We start from the raw sequence: 25331 nt of genomic DNA, 5'->3' as shown, positions 1-25331 counted from the left end.
TGCAAATATCACAGTATCAGAAATTTACTTACACCCTTCAACGCCTGACAACTTTAGTCTCGCTTCGATCATGTTTGTTTCCCACCTGAAAATATTAAAAGATATTATCATCAGACAAGAGCTTCTAATTGTTTTGAATACCACTAATTTTCAATAAATTGCGACAGAAAAACGAATTGCTACTTTTTGCACTCCTAAGCTTTGTGTTTCAAGATACACTATTTCTTTTATTCCTTGTTACTGATTTTATTTTAATATTTCATGTTCATTGGCACTGATTACTGGCTTCCGGAGCACTGCACTGTAACAAATCTACTCTGGAGCAACCTTCTACTGGGTTTCAACAATCCATTTATTTTTAATTTTATGTAAATAAAGAATCTGTTTGAAATAAACAATATTTTTACTTACCTGCCTCAGTTTGTCTAGACTCCCACTCGTTGATGACGTTCCACATTTAATTTCAGTTTTCTTCTTTCAATAAATAACTGATCCAATTTCTGTAGCTTTTGATATTTGTTTCTCCATTGACGCCTTTATTGTGTCGATTAAATATCTTCTAATATCAACTACGGTATTGCTGAATGACACTTTTCTTAGAAAATTCACGATAAGTAGGAATAAATATCAACATAACCTCAATACGCTACTTTACGCGCGAGATATTCAGAGCCTTGTCACATTTCGTGTACGTTGGTCGCCTTGGTTAGCTGACGAAAATTACTCCGCGGGGCAATTTCGCTGACCAATGAAATTGAATCATTTGGCGCATGCGCAGTTCCTGTTTAGTTTCTAGAGATGGTCCCGGTATACATATATATAACTTGGCGACGATTCGCTGCTTCGAGTCTAGATGCGAAAGGATGTTTAAATCAATGACTTTACGAAGAAAGTTCATCGTTGATATATATATATATATATATATATATATATATATATATATATATATATATTTTTATTATTATTCCGTATAATTTGTTAATCGCTATCAGTACATTTAGAGATCCGTACATTTAGAGATTTAGAGATTTAATATTTTGTTGAATAATGAAGAACACAATTTGGTTACTGTCATGTATATAAGTTTACTCAACTGAGTTAACGACTGCACTTTGAAAAGGTGATAAAAAAAAAAACGGGGATGATGATCCTGGATACACCACATTGGCATGAGTATTTCTTGAATTGTGTATTTGCACACATGTTGTGATAATATATTGATTATCGTTTATTACCCATTGAAAAATCCTCAAGTAGCGAGGGCGTAAGATATCTGGTAAAAATCATATAATCTAGTGAAACACTGTCAACGAGTAAGCGAGCGCACGAGCACAAAAATCAGCTACTTCACCAGCGGAGCGCACCAAAAATCAGCGGAGAAAAGTCTAGAGTAGTAATTCAAACTTTTAGAATATAAGATAGCAGTTATTTTCAGTTGTAGACGTTGATTGGCTATGGTAACGTAATGCTTCAACAATAATTCCAAAAGATTCATCTCGGTATCTGCGAGAAACGTTACGTAAACACATCAAATCTTTTAGTATTCGTCAATTCAAAACTTACATATGTATTTCAATCCGCGATGTTATCGTAGCCAATGTACGATGTAATGATAGTCGAAAAGTAAATTCAGAGATACAATCTTCATTTGTACTTGCATGTTTTGAGAGAATAATTTCGAAAAGTCGAATGTAGGTTGAGTATGTAAATAAAAATTCATCAGATCGACTGTATTTTGTCAAGATCGCGTAGGTAATCTATATATTAAAGTTCGAAGGCGGAATTTTCGGATGTTCGTCTGTCCAGAACGTGACATCACCGAATCGGATGTTCGTCTGTCCAGAAAGTTACGTCACCGAAATTTTTTTTATTTACGACGTCATATCATCCTACACAACGAAAATCAATCGGCAGAATTCCTCAGTCCAGAACTGAACGCGCGGTAGAGCGGACGTACGAAAATCGTGCTCCACGGAATTCGAGTGCCAGGTCCTCCACCTCCCAGGAGGAGCGCATCTTACTTTCTGCGCCCAAATCGTCTGCCTGGTGACCTTCGACCTGCGGGAGAAATTCCCGCGCTTCAGATCTTTTACCCGGTGACTTATGACCTCCAGGACTGACATATTGCAATTTCTGCGCTCCAGGTCCGTTACCTGGAAAATACCCACTTCCAGCACCAGCGCTCCGTAGTTCCTGCGCTCCAGGTCCGTTACCTGGAGAATACCTACTTCCAGTACCAGCACTCCGTAGTTCCCGCGCTCCGTGTCCGTTATCTGGAGAATACCCACTTCCAGCACCAGCGTTCTGTAGTTCCTGCGCTCCAGATACATTACCTGGTGAATTCCGACTTTCAGGACCAGCGCTGCGTAGTTTCCGAGCACCAGGTCCGTTACCTGGTGAATTTCGACTTCTCCGAGAAGCGCACCGTATTTTTTCCACCCCGGGTCATTTACCCGGTGACTTTTAACCCCCAGGACTGGCATATTGTAATTTATGCGCTCCAGGTCCATTACCTGGTGAATTCCGACTTGCAGGACCAGCGCCCCGTAGTGCCTGCGCCCCAGGTCCTTTACCTGGTGAATTAGGACTTCCAGGATCAGCGTTCCGTGATTCCTGGACTCCAGGTCTCGTACCTGTTAAATGTTGACTTCCTCGAAAAGCACACCGTATTTCCTGCGCCCCAGGTCATCTATCTGGTGACTTTGGACCTTCAGGATTAACATTTTGTAATTTCTGAGCTCCAGGTCGACTACTTGGTGAATTTTGACAATCAGGGGAAGCGCATCCTTGATCGTGAGTTCTTAATAGAAATTGCGTACGGAATTCACAAATGAGGTACGTGGACTCGAAAGTAATTCTGGTTGCCTACCTCAGTGTGTTGGGCGCACGGCTGTTTCGCATATGGAGGTATTTACGGTATATCTTATGTGTATTATCTTTATTTTTATCTTTATATTTGGGTATCCGTCGTAGATGAAGACTCGAACGACCGCTACATTAATTGAATTCAATGGGTATAAGCGTATGAACGGCGTGTATTGATATCGCGTTCCGTTCATCGTACGCGATCGTCAGTTCAGGTGCGAATACCAGAGCGTGTTGTTATATGTATACGTCCATAATAAATTCAGTTTCACGAGTTTACAAGTGATACGTGATAAAACCAGTCACATCGGCGTCAAAGTATAATTGGACAATTTTGTGGCTGATTTGTGAGTGATTGTAAAACTAAGTGGAGAAGAGAAGAAGGTATAAAGTGATATTACCATGAATCGTCGCAGGTATGTGGAATTATCCCTGGATGATTTGGCGGTCTTGCAGAAGGCTGGACAATCAGGTATGTTGTTGGATACGCATATAAACAAATTTAGCGATCTATTGTAGCAACAAAGATCTTATCGCATGCAGAGTACTTTATTGATACAAATACCAGGGTCAATTCAAAGTGTTTTAGAGGATGAAGCATACATACAAATATTGTTCCATGGTCCGAGACATTTGGGACATTGGATTTGTGTCTACTACGATACTGAAGTATTACATGTATATGATAGCGCTAACAAAAGAGTATTGCACGATGATCGTAAAATATTTTTAAGCAAATTGCTACCTTATGAGAATATACGTGTTGTGTTTGAAAAAGTACAGCAACAAAGTAATTACTGGGATTGCGGGGTGTTTTCCATAGCTTTTGCAATTTCGATTGTTTTTGGTTTGAATCCGTGTGAGGTACAATATGATATATCACGGATGAGACCACATTTATTCAGTATGTTTAATTCGAATCACCTAATACACTTTCCATTTATACAAGTAACCTCGCATAGCAATACGCCGCGCAAAACGTTTTCCACAGGTGTTTGTAGAAAACATAATGAAGGTAAGGTTGTGGAAGAAGTCGATAAGGTGAATATTCGAGTAAGTAAATCAATCGCACAAAAAGGTTTGTCCGAAAACAACTTTGTTATGTACAATAGGGAGCAGAAACATCCGAATCAACCCCTTAATACCAAAACTGGAGTCATTTTAAACGTACAGCTCCAAATGCCACGAAAATCATATCGGCTCTAGAAAAGGTAGATGACATACGAGCGGCTATATTACGCTGCAAAGATGCAGAGAGAAAAAAAGGAAGCTGTGCAAAAGAATCGGAGGAACAACGGGCCAACAGACTCAAGGCCGACGCAATACGTCAGAAGCAAAGAAGGGAAACCAACAAAAATGTGAAAAACACAAAGGAATCCGTAGTAAGTAAAAAGGATGCAGATAGAATGAAAAAAAGCCGTGCAAAAGAATCTCAGGAACAACGGGTCAACAGACTCAAGGCTGCTGCAACGTATAAAATGGAAATTAGGGAGTCTATTCGGCAGAAAAGTTCAAGGAAAAGAAAATGTGATGGGAAAGAAGGTTTGATGTCATCTGCGACAAAAAAAGGAGAACTCATCCTTTGATAAGGAGTCGATGAGGTAAATATCAAAGCAAGTAAATCAATGCCACAAAAAGGTTTATCTAAAAAAAACGTCCTCATGTACAATAGAGAGCTGCAACATAAGAATCGACCCCTCAATACCAATACTGGAGTTGATTTCAAATGTACTGAACCAAATGCGAAGAAAATCACAGAATTTCGAGGAAAGGTTAATGACAAACGGGCGGCTGCATCACGCTACAAAGATGCAGGTAGAAAAAAAGCAAGTCGTGCAAACGAATCTGCGGAGCAACGGGCCAACAGGCTTAATACCGATGCGATACGTCAGAAGCAAAGAAGGGAAACCAACAAAAATTTGGAAGACGCGAAGGAGTCCGTGGTCTATAAAAGCGATGCAGATAGAATGAAAAATTGTCGCGCGAAAGAATCTGAGGAGCAACGAGTTAACAGACTTCAAGGCCGATTTTCCGTCATGGGATGGGGATTAACGGATTACACAGAACAGGTTCATCAACGATCGTATTTATTTCCAACCTCAGGTAGTATTCTAGTCGCTTGCGCGCGCACACACACACACACACACACACACACCAGCCTATTGCACGTAGCCAGAAATTTGCAGACAAGTGCTCTTGCCCGTGGCTGAGACCAGACTGACAACTTATCGGTATCCGACGCTCCCTCCGATACCAGCTACACAGTGTTTACAAGTTTTTGTTTTGCCTACTAAGCCCTTCGTGGCGTTCATCAAGACCTGATTCGGTACAGAGGTGGGAACGGTCTACGTATCGACCCTATGTCGACACGGTCAGCCGTCCCGGCCCTCCTAGGTCTAGCTGCTGGTCGCCCTGTGCGACCTGTCAACCCTATGTCGACACGGCTAGCCGTCTCGGCCCTCCTAGGTCTAGCTGCTGGTCGCCCTGTGCGACCTGTCGACCCTATGTCGACACGGCTAGCCTTCTCGGCCCTCCTAGGTCTAGCTGCTGGTCGCCCTGTGCGACCTGTCGACCCTATGTCGACACGGCTAGCCTTCTCGGCCCTCCTAGGTCTAGCTGCTGGTCGCCCTGTGCGACCTGTCGACCCTATGTCGACATGGCTAGCCTTCTTGGCCCTCCTAGGTCTAGCTGCTGGTCGCCCTGTGCGACCTGTCGACCCTATGTCGACATGGCTAGCCTTCTTGGCTACCCAGGAAACGAACGGAAAAGAGCAAATAAATCTGTGAGTTTCATTTTTACATTTATTTGTTCCTGATTGGAGGAAGAGGTAATGAACTAAAACGTGGTTTTTACATAAGGAAACGAAAGAAGGCGAAATTTCTTTGACAAAATTAGAAAACAAAATTCATACGAAAATAAAAAAGGGGGGTTGGAAAAAAAATTAAATTCTTGTCGGAACGTTCTCTTCCCCGTACAAAGACTAGGGTCTTTGTACTTCATTGTTAGTTTGTGTTAATTTAATAAGTTTCATGGTCGGTCGTAGCAGTCTTCCTTTTGTGGTCCTCAGTTCTGCTACGCGGACGTGCTTATCGGCTCCAGGGAACGCCTTTTCCACTACTGCCTTGTGCCACTCGTTCCTTGAAGCCTGGGGATCGGCTATCAAGACAACATCACCTTCTCTGATGGGTTCCGTTTCGATTGTCCACTTCTTTCTCGGGAGTAAAGTAGGGAGGTATTCCTTTAGCCATCGCTTCCAGAATCCGTCTGCTAGTCTCTGTGCTATTTCCCATTGTTTTCGAGGGCAGGTATTCTGAGCCTCGTATTTTTGGAAAGCGGTGCCGCCAGATGAAGACCCAATCAAAAAATGGTTCGGTGTTAATGTCTCTGTGTCGCCTGGGTCCAGAGAGACGCGAGCCAAGGGGTGCGAATTTACCGAATGCTCGGCTTCGGCCAGCAGGGTGGTGAGAGTTTCTTCTCGGGGTGCCTGTTCTTTCAAAACGGCCGCTAAGGCTATCTTGACGGAACGTACCATGCGCTCCCATGCTCCGCCCATATGTGGTGTAGCCGGAGGGTTGAAGTACCATTTCATCCTGTTGTTGGTGGCGTACTCTCGCTGTAACTGAGGGTCTAGGTTCGCTACTAGGTCTCGTAACTCATTGTCGGCTCCTCTAAAGTTCGTACCGTTATCCGAGTACATAGCGATCGGTTGGCCTCGTCGCGCTGCCAAGCGCCGGATAGCCATTATCGCTGAGTGCTCAGGCTATGCGCCAGCTCAAGATGGATGGCTCTGGATGTCAAGCAGGTGAACAGTACACCCCAGCGCTTTTCTCGGCGTCTTCCTATCGTCACTGTCATGGGCCCAAAGTAGTCTACCCCGCAATGGCTAAATGGGCGTTGGTGGTGGGCTGTTCTGGCGGGCGGCAGGTCTGCCATGACCGGTTGTTCTGGCTTGGCCCATTTTAATCGACAAAGCTGGCATTTGCTGCTAACTGATCGGAGAGCGTACCTGAGCCCAACGACCCAGTACCTTTGTCTGATCTCGTTGACGACTGTTTCTCTTCCGCAGTGATTCGCTTTTTCGTGGTAGTGCTTGTTCAGCAGTCGAGTTACTGGATGTTTTCCGTCCAATATCGGAGGCTGGTTGTTGAAAGAGGTGTCAGGGACGTTCTTGGCGCGACCTCTCACCCGTAGGAGACCTTTATGGTCCACAGTGGGTGTCAGTGCCGCGATGCGGCTATTCTTACTTAAGGTGTGTCCACGTTCCAAAGCCCTGATCTCGGTTTGGAAGCAGTCTGATTGCGCTCCGCACACTAATAGTTCTTCGGCTTTCTCTAGGTACTCGGTCAAAAGTTCGATATTTCGTTTTGTTTTAAATCGGTCCATTGCTAGCAAAACCCAAGCCGTGGTACGTAATAGGCGCTTCCAGACGGAGAACCTTGTGGCATCCGGCAGACATGACGCGCGGCTTTGCGTTGTTACCGCTACGAATTCTCTTTTTCTTTCCGAGTTGAATAACGCATCATTTTGCGCTGATAAGCATGTCTGACTTGGCCAGTCAGCTTCACTCGACCGCAGGAATGAAGGGCCCTTAAACCAACGTTCATTTACGTCCAAGGCCACGGTTGTGCATCTTGTCGCATCATCGGCCGGATTCTGTTCCGACGGGACCCATCTCCACTCAGAAGTTTCCGTGAGTTCACTTATTTCACCTAATCGGTGGGACACAAAGGCTTGATATAACCGGGGTTCTGTTTTAATCCATAAGAGGACTGTGCGCGAATCCGACCAGAAAATGCGCCGATCTACTCGAAATTTGTGTTCAGATTCTATGGTTTTGGCGAGACGGCTCGCTATCACGGCTGCTTGTAATTCAAGGCGGGGGATCGAGAGTGGTTTCAACGGGCTGACTCTGCTCTTCGACGCTATGACGCTCGTTTGGAACAATCCGTTCTCGAGTCGGAACCTCCAGTAGCCCACCGTCGCGTATGCTTTTGCACTCGCGTCACAGAAAACGTGTAATTCTATCGATTCAGCTTTGACGTCAGACGCCAGATAGTGCCTTGGTATAGAGCATAGGCTGATCTTCGGTAGATCGCCGATCCATGCTTGCCACGCTGAAAATTCGTTGTCGGCTAGGATGCTATCCCACTGAATACCGCTGACCCATACGTCCTGCATTATGATTTTAGATCTGATCAGGAACGGTGCTAGGAAACCCAGGGGGTCGGAGATGTACATTATAATTTTTAGAAATTCTCTTTTCGATGGTCGGCTCAACCCCGTGAGTATCTCGTGCGGGATTTTGTTCAACCCTATGTTGAACGTGAACGAGTCCGAGAGGGTATTCCATTGTAAGCCGAGGGCTTTTTCGTTTTCTTTGGCGGGATCGGGCGTTCCGAGTACGACTGTCCCGGAGGCTCGATCGGAAGCCGGTACGGCATTTAATACCTCTGGATTGTTGCTAGCCCATCCGTGCATCTCAAAGCCCCCCTGCCGGTTAATCTCTATAATTTCCCGGATCACCTTGATCGCATCGTCCGCAGATTCGCAGCTGTCTAGTAGGTCGTCCATGTAACAGTTGTCTACAATGGCCATAGTTGCTTCAGGCATGGAGTTTACGAATTCCTTGACGTTTAAGTTCTTGATATATAAGGCGCTACACGGTGAGGATTTCGCGCCGAATATAAGCGAGGTCATAGCGTACTCATCTGGTGATCGCTGCCTATCCCGCCCTCGCCATAGGAAACGCTGCGCGTCGCGATCTTCCTCTCGCACTTTAATTCGCAGGAACATATCTCTTATGTCCCCTTTAAACGCGACCGGGTGTTGTCGAAAGCGCATTAATACTCCTAACAGGGGTTTGAGAAGGTCTGGTTCTTTTAACAGCCGATCGTTTAGGGACACCCCATGTGATTTTGCCGCGGCGTCGAACACTAATCTGACTTTTTCGGGCTTGTTCGGATTAAAGACACCGAAATGAGGTAAATACCACCGACGGTCCGCCTCGGTTCTCTTGACGATTTTCTTCGCGTAGCCATTCTCTATGAATCTTTCCATTTCCCGATAATATAGCGCGCCGTAATGCGGATCGCGATCCAGTTTTTTCTCCAGATTCCACAGTCTTTTGAGAGCGGTTTCATTGCTACTGGGGTAGTTTTTGTCATCGTTTTTCCACAGCAAGCCCGTTTCCCACGAAGTTCCGACACGACGGCTCGTGGTTTCCAATAGTAGGTTGGCTCTTTTCTCACCGAGGCTGGTTTTAACCGTTGTTGAAACCCCCAGCGCGTCTTCTTGAAAATACGATTTGACCATACCGTGGAGTTCCGCGTCGTGTGCAGCGCAGTGCAGCGCGGAATCCGAGTTAGAGGTAGCGTCTCGGTCTCGAGTTGCGTCGCGTTTTGCCTTGGGTTTCCCTAACAGACGCGGCCTGTGGTAACCGTGAATAACCCACCCCAGGAGGGTTAGCGACGCTACTGGGGCGTCCTTTTCCGAGTATCGAATCTCTCTAGTCACGATTAACTCCCAGTTGTCTTGGCCGATGAGGACAGTGGGTATAGCCTCGGCATATGGTTCTATTTCTAAATCGGTCAAATTCGGGAGCCCCGACACGAATTCGCGGGTTATTGTTTGCATCGGTAGCGACAGGTCACGTACTGCGTTGACCTCCTTAAGGGTATATTGTCGATACAAACCCATGACGTCGAGCGAAACCTTCCAGCTGTCGGTTTTGATCGCGTCAGGGTTACCGATGCTTTTTAACATAAGCGTGGTGCGCGGACCTTTGGCTCCAACTTTAATCGCGGTACTAGAGTCTATCAATGTTATGGTCGAACCTTCGTCTAATAGTGCGTAGGTGTTTATAGAAGATCTTGGGCCTTTCAGTGTTATCGGTAAAATTTTAAGTAGCGCGTTCTTGCCGGCTAGTCATGCCTTTTCAATGTCTTTACTTGGTCCCGACTTCGTCGCGTTTCCTTTCGGGTCGGCGGTATCGGGGCGCCGATTCCCCTTACCTTTATGTGCATCGTGCAAAAGCGCATGGTGCGGTTTCTTACATTCTGAGACCGGACAGCGTTCGGCTCTGCACTGCTCGCTTCTATGCCCGGCGGTAAGGCACTTAAAACACCGTTTCTCTTTTTTTACCCAATACCAGCGCTGCGCGACCGATAGTCGAGCGAAGTTTCTGCAGCACTTCACGACATGTCCATGGCGCGCACAATAAACGCAGGACATTTTGTCTTGATCCGCGCCCGGAGGTGCTTTACTGGCTTCGGCCCCGGTTTTTTCGCGCGCGTTCACCGATGTCGTATATACGTGTCGTGGTGTCGCGGGCGTACTCCGTTCCCGCGAATATCCTTTGACTATGGGGCGGTTTCCAATGTTTTGCTGTCGATTCGTCGAGGTCCAGCAACACACGCCATTTCTGCTTCTTTGTATAAGAAATTCGCCAGGTTGGTCAACCTTGGTTCGTCGTTCCGGTTCGAATTAACATAGTGGTTGAATTGGTACACTAGAGCCGACGGCATTTTGTTTATAATCTCGCGCGTCAGATCGGGGTTTTGTAGGTATCCGACATGGTTCATGGATTGCATAGCCGCTACGCAATTCTGTATCTTAGTCGCGAAGGTAACGATGTCCGTTTTTCCGGTATTCAACTTGGGCAGCGTCCTGACTTCCTGAACTATCCGATCGATCACTTTGTCTGTGTTGCCGAAACGGAGTTCCAACGTTTTCATAATAGTCTGCGCGCTAGTAGCAGTTAGCATCAGAGAGTCTACCGCTTCCTTAGCATTACCCTTCAAGGCTTCGAAGAGACGGGCTACATTTTCCCGTTCAGAATAGGCTCCCAATTCCGAGGACAGTTCGAAGGCTTGCTTGAACCGAAGCCACTCCAAGCTATCCCCAGAAAAAGTCGGGAGACCCTTTGCCGAAGTTAATCTGTTCACCAAACGCTGCGAGTCACTACCGTTCGCCGACGCCTCTCTTATGACCTCCAAAGTCTTGATCATAGCCTGGGCGAGGTCAGCATTCGGTGTAGACTCGGGCTGTCTCACGGTAGCAGGTAGCTGTTGATGTTGGCGTAAGTCTAGCTGTCGAGCCGCGTCGTTTGCCCAGTCGGCGACTTCGGTTCTACGTTCTCTCCTTTCTTCGGGTAGCCTAACCGACGACTCCGCTCTGAGGCTGTCCTCGGAATCCCCTTCGACTTCCGCGGCCAGTCGTTCCTCGACCAAGTCTAACTCGATGCGTTGTTTCTCGGCTAACGCGGCCCGCTTAATTTTTGCCCGTTCCTCTGCCGCCTGTAGTAACAGACGCCGTTTGCGGGATGATGTCGAACTTGGCGGGCGGTCAGAAGACCCGTTGTCTGGTAAAGATCGTTGGCCTGGTAAAGGGGGCCGAGGGCTTCTGGCTCGCTCCCGGTGGCCAATTTCGGTTCCAGGGCGTCCTTGGGCGTTTGGCCTTTCGGGGGGGGCCTCCCCGTGGGCTGTCTCTCTTCGCCCTGGTTGCGGCTCGGTTTGAGGGGGCGTGATTCTCGCGCCTCCAGTCGCCTTTGGTCCCCGTAGGAAACTGGAACGAAGCGTTCGGCTCGGTCCAGCCGTTTCGCCTGTCGAGGCCACTTGTTTGGGGCTGCGGCCCGATTGGGGTTTCACCGGTCGTCCGCGTTTGCGCTTGGCCAGTGGAAAAATATCCGATTGCTCATCGGCTGGTCTTTCTCTGCGTGCGCTCATTGCCACCTTTCTCACTTGCGGTTCGGACACTAACTGACTAGGCGATAGACTTGTGTCCCCCTTCCCTGTTTCCCGGCAGTTAAACATCCCGGGTTTCGGCACCAATTGTTCGTCATGGGATGGGGATTAACGGATTACACAGAACTGGTTCATCAACGATCGTATTTATTTCCAACCTCAGGTAGTATTCTAGTCGCTTGCGCGCGCACACACACACACACACACACACACCAGCCTATTGCACGTAGCCAGAAATCTGCAGACAAGTGCTCTTGCCCGTGGCTGAGACCAGACTGACAACTTATCGGTATCCGACGCTCCCTCCGATGCCAGCTACACAGTGTTTACAAGTTTTTGTTTTGCCTACTAAGCCCTTCGTGGCGTTCATCAAGACCTGATTCGGTACAGAGGTGGGAACGGTCTACGTATCGACCCTATGTCGACACGGTCAGCCGTCCCGGCCCTCCTAGGTCTAGCTGCTGGTCGCCCTGTGCGACCTGTCGACCCTATGTCGACACGGCTAGCCTTCTCGGCCCTCCTAGGTCTAGCTGCTGGTCGCCCTGTGCGACCTGTCGACCCTATGTCGACACGGCTAGCCTTCTTGGCTACCCAGGAAACGAACGGAAAAGAGCAAATAAATCTGTGAGTCTCATTTTTACATTTATTTGTTCCTGATTGGAGGAAGAGGTAATGAACTAAAACGTGGTTTTTACATAAGGAAACGAAAGAAGGCGAAATTTCTTTGACAAAATTAGAAAACAAAATTCATACGAAAATAAAAAAGGGGGGTTGGAAAAAAAATTAAATTCTTGTCGGAACACCGATACAATACGTCAAAAAAAAAAGAAGGGAAACCAAGAAAAATTTGGAAAATACGAAAGAGTCCGTTCGGGAGGAAAGTGTGACGAAAATAAAATGTAATAGGACAGAAGGTTTGGTGTCACCTGCGACAAAAAGAAGGAGAACTAATCCTTCCGTGATTTCCATAGGAAGGTTGTCATTGGAAAGTCCAGATTTTATAGAAGATAAAGTAGAATTACATGATTTGGAAAAAATGAATCATTTGTGTCAGTTTTGTCATGCTAAACATTTCATTTCTGAATTGCCCGGTGATAAAAAGTATAGTACTTGCTGTCACAAAGGTAAAGTACGTATTTTGGAAGATAGCTCCTATCCGAATGAGATTCAAGCATTGATCAACGGTAATGATGCGTATAGTAGAAATTTCAGGAAAAATTCGAAAAGTTATAACAATTCCTTGGCATTTGCAAGTTTTGGTGCCAAATTAGATGCCTTCAAAGGTCGAGGTCCATTTGTATTCCGTATATGTGGACAAACCTATCATAATACATATGCGCTACATCCAGATGTCAATGAATCCCGTAAATATGGACAACTATATATTGTTGATAACGAGATCGCTACTAGAGTACGTATGCAATATCCCGGCAATAGCGGCTGCTTAGCAGAGGTATTGAGAGTATTGGATAACGTTATACGCAGGGTCAATCCATATGCGAAGGCGTTCAATATGATGTATGAGGTGGAAGAAAACGAAAAATTGTTGTCCGATGCAACCGGATGTCCAGCCCGTGAAGTTAGAATGTGGTTGAAGAGAGATGAAACAGTTGATAAAAATCGTTTCAACATACTAACGTGCAATGAAGTGGCAGTGGTGTTCGTTGCTGAAAATGGCGATCCTCCGTTACGAAGAGACATATGTGTATATTCTAAAAGAGAGGGTCCTATAAGTATATCATCTCTGAGTCAACATGTTAACCCTATGACATATCCTCTCATCTTTCCATCCGGTCAGTCCGGATGGACGCTGAAGATGAAGCAAACGGGGGGAAAACGTGATATAACAGCGTTGCAATATTACAGCTTTATGTTGAGCGACAGAGGCGGATTTAATCCATGTGTGAGTATGGGGAGTTCATCCCAGCAATATATGTATTGTCGATATGTGGACGAAAGTTGTAAGCCATCGTTTGTATTTCATAAGAAATCAACAAAGTCAATTACGAGCAGAAATGTATAAAGGAGTAATTGATTATCTACACAACAAAGCCGGACGGGATAATGCAAGGATAGGGAAAATGGTTATATTACCGTCTTCGTTTAGTGGGAGTCCACGAGCTTTGCAGCAAAGTTTCATCGATGCAATGGCAATATTGCAAAAATATGGCAAACCCGATTTATTCATTACTATGACCTGTAATCCTAAATGGAAAGGAATCGTTGAAAATCTAAGTCCTGGTCAAACTGCAACGGATTGACCAGATCTTATAGCCAGAGTATTTTATCCAAAAGTCAAGGAGCTGAAAGCAGAATTAATCGTGAAAGCAGTATTTGGAAATTGTGCTGCTTATGTTTATGTTATCGAATTTCAAAAACGAGGATTACCACATGTTCATATGTTGTTTTGGCTAGAGGAAGACAGCAAAATTCGGGATGCAGTTGACGTTGACAAAATTGTTTCGGCCGAGATACCCGATAAGGCAAGATATCCGTTACTACACGACATCGTCAAACAATGTATGATTCACGGCCCTTGTGGTCAACAAAATGTCAATTCACCTTACATGGATCTGAGAACAAACAGATGTACAAAACGATTTCCGTAAGATTATGTGTTGGAAACAAAATATCATTCGAAGGGTTATCCCATTATCGTAGGCGAGATGACGGAAACCTTATTGTTTTTGATGTAAAGAAAGATGGGACAAGCAGAACTGCTAACAATAAGGACGTTGTGCCGTATAACGCGTATTTGTTATTGAAATTTAATAGTCACATCAACGTGGAGATATGTTCGATGGTACAGTGTATAAAATATTTATTCAAATACTGCTATAAAGGTCATGATTGTGCGATTGTTGGAATGGAAAACGTGCAAGAACATCATAACATCATATACAATGAGGTGGATGAATATATATCGACGCGATATGTTTGTCCACCTGGAGCAATGCATTGTCTGTACGAATATCCGATAAATGAACAGTCCCATGCTATATACAGATTAGCAGTTCATGTAGAAGACGAACAAGTGGTATATTTTGAAGAGGGTAACGAAAAAGTAGCTATAGATAAAAATAAGGAATCTACATTGCTCGCATGGTTCACTTTAAACACCACTGATCTCGAAGCACGTCAATATTTGTATTGTGAAATTCCAAATTATTACGTTTTCGATAAAAAATATACAAAGTGGTCGAAACGAAAGAGATTTGTAAAACCTGTTTTGAGTAGAATGTACTTTGTGAGTACTAAGGAAACTGAGCGTTATTATCTTAGAGTGTTGTTATTACACGTTCATGGAGCTCAATCATTTCAAGATATGCGCACATATGGTAGTAAAATTTATCCAACTTATTTTGAAGTGGCAGTTGCGCGCAAATTAGTTACTGATGACGAAGAATGGGACAAATATCTTTCTGAAGCGTCAAGTTTGAAATTTCCAACCGAAATTTGTCGATTATTTGCATACATTTGTGTATTTGGCATGCCGATCAATGCTTGCCAATTATTTGAAAAGTACAAATCTGATTTTGTGAATCATAACGAGTATAACAAACAAAACGAACAAAAGGCTTTGAAAGTGATAAATGAAATACTGATATTCAATGGATTTACATTAAACATTTTTAATCTACCCGATACTGAAAAAAAATTTTCAATGGTTTGTCATAATAGTAATGACAACGAAAATACTGATAGCATGATCGCATTGAAACAGGCAGTCAAAGTTTCCGTGAATAGTTTAACCAAAAATTAAGGTGTCGTATTCAATGCGGTTCTGGCAGCAGTTCGTGGTCTATCTTCTGATAGGTGTATTTATTCGGACGGTCCCGGAGGCAGCGGGAAGAGTTACTTACATAACACGATCATTTCTACGTTGAATAGTGAGAATGCAGTAGTATTGCCTGTGGCATAGACTGGAATTGCAGCAAACTTATTAAAAGGGGGCAAGACGGCTCACTCAACGTTTAAATTACCATTTCTTTTGAATGAACAATCAACGTGTAATATAAAACCTAATTCCAAACATGGTCTATATATTCGTGATGCAAGTTGTAATTTTGGACGAAATAACAATGGCATCAAAATACGCATTAGAAGCCGTTGATCGTATGTTAAGAGACGTATGCTGCTGCAATGAACCATTCAGGGGTAAAGTAGTCGTAGTTTCCGGTGATTTTCGGCAAACTTTACCTATCGTACGACATGGTAGCAGAACACAAATTATAGAAGCGTGCGTTAAAAGAAGCAGTTTATGGTGTCATTTTGTATATATGTCATTGAAAGCTAACATTCGTGTGTGTGATGGACAAACGGATTTCAAGCAATGGCTTTTGAAAATCGGTGATGGAGTATTTTCCAATTCATTTGAATTTAACAATGGGGTTGCTACCATTCCGACTGATATACTGTCGAAAGGGAATATTGTGCAAGAAATTTTTGGCGAAAGTATTGATCCACAAGATTTATCAACTTTTAGTAAAGTTATTCTAGCTCCGACAAATACCGACGTTATTGCTATTAATCATGAAACATTGTTAAAAATCAAAGGTTCCAGCGTTGATTATCTGAGTGTAGATTCAGGTGAGGATGCAGACAATACAGATATTGCGAATGTTCTTCCGATTGAGTTTATGAATTGGTTGACGCCAAATGGTCTTCCACCACATAAGTTATCGTTAAAATAAGTCGGAAGTATTGTGATTCTGTTGCGTAATCTTAATTTATCACAAGGATTATGTAACGGCACTAGACTGGTTGTCAAAAAGCTGAATCAGCATCTCATTTGTACTGAGATCATCGGTGGAACTTTTGCTGGAGAAATAGTATTAATACCGCGCATAGATTTATCACCATCCGAAGAGGAGGTTCTGTTCAAGATGGTGAGAAGACAGTTTCCTGATAGGTTAGGTTGTGCAATGACTATCAATAAGTCACAAGAACAATCTTTTGATAAAGTTGGAGTATATTTACCAAATCCAGTCTTCAGTCATGGTCAGTTGTATGTTGCTCTGTCTAGAGTCAAGTCTAAGAACAACCTCAAAGTGTTACTAACAGAAAAATCTGTTATAATTCATAATAAAAATTCAGGTGACGTCAAATCGTGTACTAGAAATATCGTTTACAAGGAAATTTTAGGTGCCTTGTAAATCAAATGACTGATTCATACTGGTGAACAATTGATTCTGTGATCATTGTAACACTTATATTCATATTGGTAGTAGAAAAAATATGTCATTACAGCTGGCCTCCTATTAGTGCCGCCCCAAATACCGCCCCTTTCTCAGCTTTATACATGTATCATTTTTTCCACTCATCATAGAATTATCGCAAGCTATGATAGAGCCCTCAACTAAAAGTTTTTCTTGCCTGTTTATTAGTTCTTGGTAAGATGTTAGATTCAAGCGAGTGCTTTGCTGTAATTAAAGAAGCGGATAGAAAATTATTTGGTGCGTACAGAGATCGAAGGTGGAGAATGTTGATTTTCGTGAAAATTACCTTTTATCCCTGCTGAACACTAATGGGAGAGCCGAGTGTGTTCAATGTCAGTTGTTCAGAATGTCAGGGTGCCATTATGAATGCAGCAGCTGATGCGTGCCATAAAAAATTTGGCTACAATTGTTGTTGGTCAATAGTTGCGTGAGTTCTCATGTTCGATCAAAGTTCGATCACAAATTGTTAATGCTCTCGCAGAGTAGGTCGGTATATACCGATAGGGAAATTCAATCGAATATGATATCCCAGTAGGTCTATCTATTATTAAACATGACGTCGACACTTCATGGACGTTTAAATTATGATTTTTTTTTACACAGTCATACGTTTAAATATGGTGCCATTGATTTTAAAAGTAGTAATAGTTTCAGTCTACTGGGATATTTTTGTTCGAATTCAGAATACACTATAAAAATTAGCAGCTATGCTCATTTGTGGGTAAAAGCGCTTCGCAAATCAGCTGCCACTGCCCTGTGTAGAGATGTGTGCGCTAAAAACTTCAGCTGCTACCCCCTTATGTGAGTTAGTGATGTTACGAATATTTACATTTGCAAACTTCTCCATACTCACATTCGCATATTCAAAAATTGTGGAAATATTTTGTGAATGCGACTGTCTCAAACGTTTTTCAGTTTAATTACGGAAATTGCAAAAATTATGTGAAGGAAAATCAAAAGGATTCGTTTAATAATGATTTTCAATTATAAAAGTTCGTATGTTTGAACTACACTCCGAACCTGAACTTAATTTATTCCTATTATGAATTTGTCGTTCAATAATCAAACAAACACTGTTATCAATTTGTCGTGACATAACCAAAATAAAAACAAATCACTAACCAAATGGCTTCATTTGGATTGGTTTGGCGAATTAGAAACTGAGCTACAAACGGCGCTAATGTGCGCATGCGACTTGAATTGTATATCTGTAAGTCTACCAATTGTTCATTCTAGCCATAGAGAAATGGTCCTAGATTTGAAAATGTATAGCTGCATTCGCATTTGCATATGCATTCGTGACCATCGATGACGAATATTCGCATGCGGAATTCCGTTCGTGTATACCTAGACATTCGTTACACCACTAACGGGGAATAAGCGCTATAAAAATCAGCTGCTACCACCTTACGTGGTGATGTAAGCGCTACAAATATTAACCGACAAAAGTTTGGAGTGATAATTCCAATGTCTAGAAACTACGGAAATAGTTATATGTAGTTGTTATCATAGGATGTATAATGTATAATATATAATGATATCGAGAAAAGTGAAGGTAGTGATTTAGTTTTCATTTTGAATTCACGTATTTTGATAGGATGATAGAAATCTTACGAACAAAAGATACATTGATGCTCAATATAAGAAGTGCATTATGTGCATATTATGCCATTGTCATACTGATCATGCGTACATACAAATAATATCGAACGGTAATAGGTTAAATCTAGCTGGTACTTGACTACATAGGTATGAGCGTTACATAGATTATTTGTTGCTTTATGTAATGCGCGAGCACTTCAAATATCAGCCAAAATAGTCTAGAGTAACAATTAAAACCCTTTTTAATATAAGATAGTAGTGATGTTTGATTGTAGACGTTGATTGGCTATGTAAACGTGAAGCTTTGGAAAGAATTCGAGAAGAACTCGAAGAGAACTTTCCTAATATTCGCGAAAAACGTCAAACACCTAAAATTTTTCAGTATTCGTTGATTTCAAATTTACGTATATATGTATTGGGATTCTCGATGTTATCCTATCCAACGTATAGTGTAATGTTAGTTATCAAACAAGTAATACAACAAGCATTTAGTCATCTATGATCATAATTATTAAGGAGGACGTTCAACAAACCGCACCATCCACATTCATTGTACGAGATGCCAATAACTAATTACACACGCATCGTGAAGAGCAGATTATGAAAAGCGTGGCTGCTGGTATAAAATTACGCCGCTCTTCGAGATTAAATTTCACTTCAACAGGCCGAAGAATTTTGATGCTGATGCGAGGGCACGTGTAGGATGTCAGCGTATGGAGTTGTGTGTACGTGTGAGCATGCATGAGCGTGCTGTTGACGTAGGACAGCGTGGGCTACGTTGTTATCAGTCACGTTACCAACGGCTCGCCGAATGGTCTATGCTTAGACTTATGTATTTACAGGGATGATTGAATATTAATTGAAATCAACAGTGCGTTATTCGTTCGCCTTCAAGTATATCTCACTTTCAATATTATTAGTGGCAGTGTCTGCATACGTCCTTGCACCCGAGTGTGCCTATCGTCTAGAGGTGTAATAATTTGTTGTATACGTGATATATTATCGGAGATATGTTTGTTATTACATTGTATCATAGTCCTTGAATATTGCTGGTGTCCATCTTGGTAGTCAGCAACACCTTTCGCTAATTACTCACGGTTTAGTCACCAACACTTTCTGCCAATTACTCACGGTAAGATAGTCTGAATATTCTTTTAATTAACTCTGTTACACTGCAAATGTGTTGTATCCAGGGGTGGATTCACCTAAAGGCCGAGTAGGCCGGGGCCTAGGGCGGCAAAATTCACGGAACGGCAAAATTAAATGAAATTTTTTCGTTTTTTTCTAATTGCCAAAATGTTAAAATACACTAATGAAAAAAATTGTTGAAATTACTAAATATACGGTCGAATACCAGCAACTAAATAGTTTTTAGACATCAACTAAAATTGTGTCATTTCAACAGTATATTTTGATTAATTGACATTGATTCATTAAATTTGATCATTTACAGACTTTCGTGGTTTTTTTATTTCCGTTTAATTCTTATACCTCATTTGATTTTTCGCGCTTTGCAGGGAGTAGGGGGGCGGCAATCTTCTGTAGGCCTAAGGCATCCAAGGTATCAAATCCGCCCCTGGTTGTATCAACACACATGCATGTCCGTTTCAGATAAAATCAAATGATGAAAGCAAAGCTTGAATGTTAGGAGTGAGTGGGTCCTGAAAGTTGAATTTTATAGTGTGCAGGAGTTAGATCACGATGAACATAGCATAGCATAACATAACAGGACATACAACATAGAACGACATAGACTGACATAGACCGACATAGAACGGCATGGCCGTAGTGAAAGGGAAGTATCAATGACGCGTTGTTTTCAAATGACAGTCGTCATGAGTTACGTACCACTGTCATTTCAAAACAACGCGTCATTGCTACTTCCCTCTTCACTACGGCCATGCCGTTCTATGTCGGTCTATGTCGGTCTATGCCGGTCTATGTCGGCCTATGTCGGTCTATGTCGGTGTATGTCAGTGTATGTCGGTCTATGTCGGTCTATGTCGGTCTATGTCGATCTATGTCGGTCTATGTCAGTCTATGTCGTTCTATGTTGTATGTAGTGTTATGTTATGCTATGCTATGTTCATCGTGATCCCGGCTTATTACGAACCTTGGTTTCTGTAGTTCGAGATTCTCCACGTAATACGTCAATAGATGTTAACCGATATAAAAGTCTATAAAAAATGTTTTTACAGATAATATGGAACGTTGAGGTACGATCGTTTCACGAGGTCGCATACCGTCATATGGTCTGGCACGATGAGGGCGCGGAGACAACGAAGCGCGCGTCCCGGAGGTCGAATTTTACCAAGTGGACGGCCCGGATCGCTATTCCTGAAATTGAAGATTCACTAAGTGAAGGGCCTGGATGGCGGCAACTATGGAGTGCCGAATCTACAGTACTGGAGCAACGGAGCGCGAGTCCCCAAGGTCGAGATATCTGTATTGGTAGAAATTAAAACTTCTTCGCGATTATTCTCGATAAGATACTATGAATATTTTTCAATCAATTTAGTTATATTTCAAGTTTAGTGTATTGATAAATTAACACGTATGTTTTAGATGCAATAAGTAAATGAAAGAAAAGTCTGAATGTGAAGACTGGATGGGTCGTGAGCGATGCGAGGACAATGAAGCACGAGTCATGAAGGATGATATCCATTAGGTGGACGATTTCGAGTGTAGGAGCCGTGGAGCGCTATTTCTGGAATTAAAGATTCATCAGGTCAATGACGTGCATGCGGAAAAGATCTATCGCGAGTCTCGGAGGTCGAGATTCATCAGGTAAAACATCGCTGTATACAAGAAGATTATCGCATACGATGCGTCCAAAGCGCATTTGTAATGAAAATCACTGCATGGAGCGTATAAAAATCTTTTAAAGTCTGCACTATAACAATCATGACGTCGTGTTTTACAGGTAATGGGTAAAAAAATGTTAAGGTGGCATGGGGTACCACAAAATATATTACGAAATTCCGGAACGTTTGATTCTTTGTTAACGAAATCAATGGATAATTCCATTGTTGGCCCGGAAGGTCATGTACCGCTCCATGGTTAGTCAGGCTCTGGGCGCGGGAACAACGGCGCACAGCTCCATGGAGGTCATCCAGGTAAATTTATGTATATGAGTAGTGCAAAGTGCATTTGAGATGAAAATTATTACGTGGAACATAGTAAAGGATATTGGTAACTAGGGATGTGCCGGATAGCGATTTGGCCGGATAACCGGATACCGGATATCCGGTCACGCAGTATCCAGCCGGATATCCGGTATCTAATCCGGTAGTTAAACTCAAACTGTGCTGCCGCTGCGACGCGCGCGGCGCATCACCGTACCACGTAAGAACATGTGATCATAACAACCAAGATAGCTGATAGTTTTCGTACCGGTTGCACGCGGCGTACACGTTATAAATGTTATAATCTAGAAATTCGCGATACTTTATGATACTTGTGACTGTGTATTGAAAATCGAACTCTATATACGAATTGCATAACGGAGAAACTTAAATCCAGTGTGTGGAGATTTTTCAAAATATGCAAAGACGACGACAAAAAAGCTGAGTGTACACTTTGTGCCGATGATGTTTCATCTTCGGTGCGGAAAATGGTTCGTGGAAAAACGCCTAAATCATTTTCTACCAAACCATTGTGGAATCATCTAGAGGGAAGACATCCACAGCATTACAAATCAGTGAAAAGTAATACTGAAGAGTCTGTTGACGAAAATGATCCGCCAATCCCGTCTACTTCTAACTTGGCACAACAAGTGAAACGGGAAATCCAACCTAGCCTCGAAATGGTGATAAGAAAGAAACAGATGTGGTCTCTCGATGATCGTCGAGCCGCGGATATATCGAAAATTATATGTGAGTTTCCTTATGGGTTTTTAATTTAAAAAATATGCACGCTAACTATTTTTATTGATGCATCATAATAATCCAATAGCTGACGACGAAATCGTCATGTAATTTTATCGTCGACGTCAATGAAACTCAGGGAAATACTCAACTGAAGAACCATTTTTCGAGAGTCGTCACTCTTGCAGGCCTCAACTGGTTGTTTCCCACCCCATAATACATGAATCCACCAGTCGAGGTCTGCCAGATTGACGATTCTCGCAAAAGTATTTTTCAGGTAAGTATTTTCCTGAGTTTCATTGACGATAGAGTTACATGACCATTTTGGTCGTCAGCTCTTGGACTGTAACAATTAAGTCTGGTAATTATAGGTGAAATGATAGCACTAGATGCTGAGCCTTTCGCATTAGTCGAAAGAGAAGGATTCGGTCGATTAATCCGGCACTTGGCTCCACAATACCCTTTGCCAAGCAGGACGTATTTTTCTCAAAACGTGATGCCGAACATATACGAAAAGCTGCGCAGTACGATTCAACAGACATTGACGAGAGCAGCTTATATATCTTTTACAACAGATATCTGGACTGCTACTGCTAATAATGAGTCTTTTATTAGTTTAACCGCTCACTGCTTGTCGTCAGAAAACATGCAATGGGAGGTATATGCGCTAGAAACCAAACACTTCCCTGACAGCCATACTGGCTACAACATTTCAGAGGTGTTGAATTATGCTCTGGAGAGGTGGAATGTTCCTAATGAAAAAATTCACGTTATCGTGAGAGATAACGCGGCAAATATGATTGCCGGAACAAGTATGTAACTGATATTCCATAAATAATGAATTTAGAAATCAGTCGCTGCAGTTAACCAGAAAATAATGTATAGATAATTCTCTACGTTCTTTTCTAGTTAATTGCAGCGACAAACAATTGTATAATTACAATTGTTTGTTGCCATTTTGCATTCACAGATCTCATGGTAGCAGAAAGTGTCGGCTGCTTTATCCACTCTCTACAATTTGTTATACACGATGCTATTTTTTCGCAACGAGGTGTGGTTGACATTCTAGGCAAGTGTCGGAAGATAGTCACCCATTTTAGTCATTCTTCGCTTGCCTGCTCTAAATTGAAGAAGATTCAGGACAATTCAAAGCTTTCAACACATAAATTGATCCAAGATGTGTCGACTCGGTGGAATTCAACATTCTACATGCTAACGCGTCTCCATGAACAAAAACAAGCTGTGACTGCATATGCATCTGAATACGATATTCCCACCTTTACTGCCAACCAGTGGAATACAGTTGAAAGCATCATTCGCGTTTTGCAACCATTCGAAGAAATCACGAAGCAAGCAAGTGCAGATGCTGAAGCAATCGGGTACGTCATTCCTGCAGTGGCAACTCTAAATTCTTATCTCTCGAAGCGACAGAAGGATGCGGGAATACTACTCCTTAAGCAAGAGTTACAAAAGGCCCTTCAAAATTGTTTTTTAAGTTCAGAATCACAAGGTAATATTAATACATGAACGCATGATTTAGAAATTGAAAATCATTTACAATTTTTGAGATCTAAAAATCATGTAATGTTGTTCAACAGGACTGAACGTGCAAAAGAGTCGGCCCTTTGTACTAGCGACCTTCCTTGATCCGCGATACAAAACTCACTTTCTGCAAGATGCATCAACGGCTCGAGGATGGATAATTAGTGACTTAATTGCAGTTAGCACCAAGGATCTGCAAGAAACTACAAATAGGACAGAGAATTTGAACGCCCCACCATCAATCAGTGAAGTCCAGGCTGATGCTCATGAAAACATATGGAAATGCTTCGATGAAATTGCCAACGTTTCGAAGTCTGACGAAGACAGCAGTCTCGAGGAGACTGATAGTGCTTCAAAGGATGATTCAGAGAGGCTAGAGTTCGAGCGACAACCGAGTGATAGAAGCCGCAAAAGAATCGCAGCGTATAACGCAGAAGTCGACAAATACCTTGCTCAACCATTGTTAGCGAGAGAGGAAAATCCGCTACTGTGGTGGAAACTTCACGCCAAGGAGTACCCAAAACTCACACCACTTGTACTGAAATACTTGCGTGCCCCCCCTTCTTCCGTAAATTCGGAAAGACTGTTTAGTGCAGCAGGAAGAATATATACGGAAAACAGGAATCGTTTGTTGCCGGAAAACGCAGAAATGCTACTTTTCATTATGAAAAATATTAAAATAGTCAATTTCGTGTATTAAAACTGTCATCTCTATTCCGTACCAAGAAAACCAACATTACCTACATTAGAATTTAATCATTAAAGTGTGAAACTGAGTATTTTCATTTCCTGCCTATTTCATTTTTGTCCACTGTAAATTTATTCTATTTCTATTATCTGTACCAATAGTAAAATTATCTGCTGAACAGTATATTGAAGATTATTGCTATCCGGTTATCCGGCCGGATAGTAGTGCTATCCGGTTATTCGGTCGGATAATTAAAAGTAGGCTGGATAGGCCGGATACCGGATAGTTACCAGATATCCGGCACATCCCTATTGGTAACGTTTGCGGGATAACTAACTTTTTGACTTACAAGTAACGATTGAGGAAACGTAAAGCTAGCGTGTAGGTACTACAAAAAGTCAAACGAGGTAGATCAACCAAAATGAATGGGTATCTCCGTAGTTGCTTTAGAAATCCGCATATGGATGTCAATCGGTAGTAGATCAAGATGAGGCAGAGGTTAAAGATACAGCGATACAAGAAGAAAGAAGCGGCCGATTCTTTGATAGCGAATTTGACGGTGATGGTGTAAAGGTATATGTACTTTCAAGTTCAACTGCGACGATAAGTTGACGTTTCGAAAAGAACTTGGATTTCTTTTGCGTCTGCGGAATACGTTCAGTCAACACATCAATTTTTAGAATATTCGTTAATTCAAAACTTACATACATATTTAGATTTATCATGTTGTCCTACCCAATGTACAACGTATTGATAGCGGAAAATTGTATGTAGTGATTTGATCTTTATTTTGTACTCGCTCATTTTG

The 25331-nt window shown here is 42.6% G+C and overlaps 1 protein-coding gene and 1 long non-coding RNA gene across 2 annotated transcripts; one reads left to right on the top strand and one right to left on the bottom strand.

Annotated features, from left to right (window-relative positions):
* Positions 1-1266: 1266 nt before the first annotated feature.
* On the bottom strand, positions 1267-18183 carry LOC124411570. Its single transcript, XR_006929683.1, has 3 exons — positions 18173-18183; positions 14727-14728; positions 1267-1345 (listed from the first exon to the last, which is right to left on the bottom strand). It is a non-coding gene; the product is annotated as an uncharacterized LOC124411570 (long non-coding RNA).
* A 3300-nt stretch (positions 18184-21483) lies between these two features.
* On the top strand, positions 21484-24809 carry LOC124416206 (zinc finger BED domain-containing protein 4-like). Its single transcript, XM_046897129.1, has 7 exons — positions 21484-21543; positions 21686-21772; positions 21936-22302; positions 22665-23105; positions 23264-23803; positions 23892-24461; positions 24685-24809. Exons 1-7 carry the CDS (start codon positions 21484-21486, stop codon positions 24807-24809), a joined length of 2190 nt encoding a protein of 729 aa, XP_046753085.1.
* The last annotated feature ends 522 nt before the right edge of the window (positions 24810-25331 follow it).

Source organism: Diprion similis, chromosome 2 (genome assembly GCF_021155765.1).
Source record: "Diprion similis isolate iyDipSimi1 chromosome 2, iyDipSimi1.1, whole genome shotgun sequence".
NCBI lineage: Eukaryota > Metazoa > Arthropoda > Insecta > Hymenoptera > Diprionidae > Diprion > Diprion similis.
This window is presented reverse-complemented; position numbering and strand designations above follow the sequence as displayed.

Coding starts and splice junctions, on each gene's coding strand:
- LOC124416206 (XM_046897129.1), top strand. CDS start 21,484: ATGGTTAGTCAGGCTCTGGGCGCGGGAACAACGGCGCACAGCTCCATG. Junction 22,303..22,664: donor GGATATATCGAAAATTATAT/GTGAGTTTCCTT, acceptor TGGTAATTATAG/GTGAAATGATAGCACTAGAT. Junction 23,106..23,263: donor AAATATGATTGCCGGAACAA/GTATGTAACTGA, acceptor TTGCATTCACAG/ATCTCATGGTAGCAGAAAGT.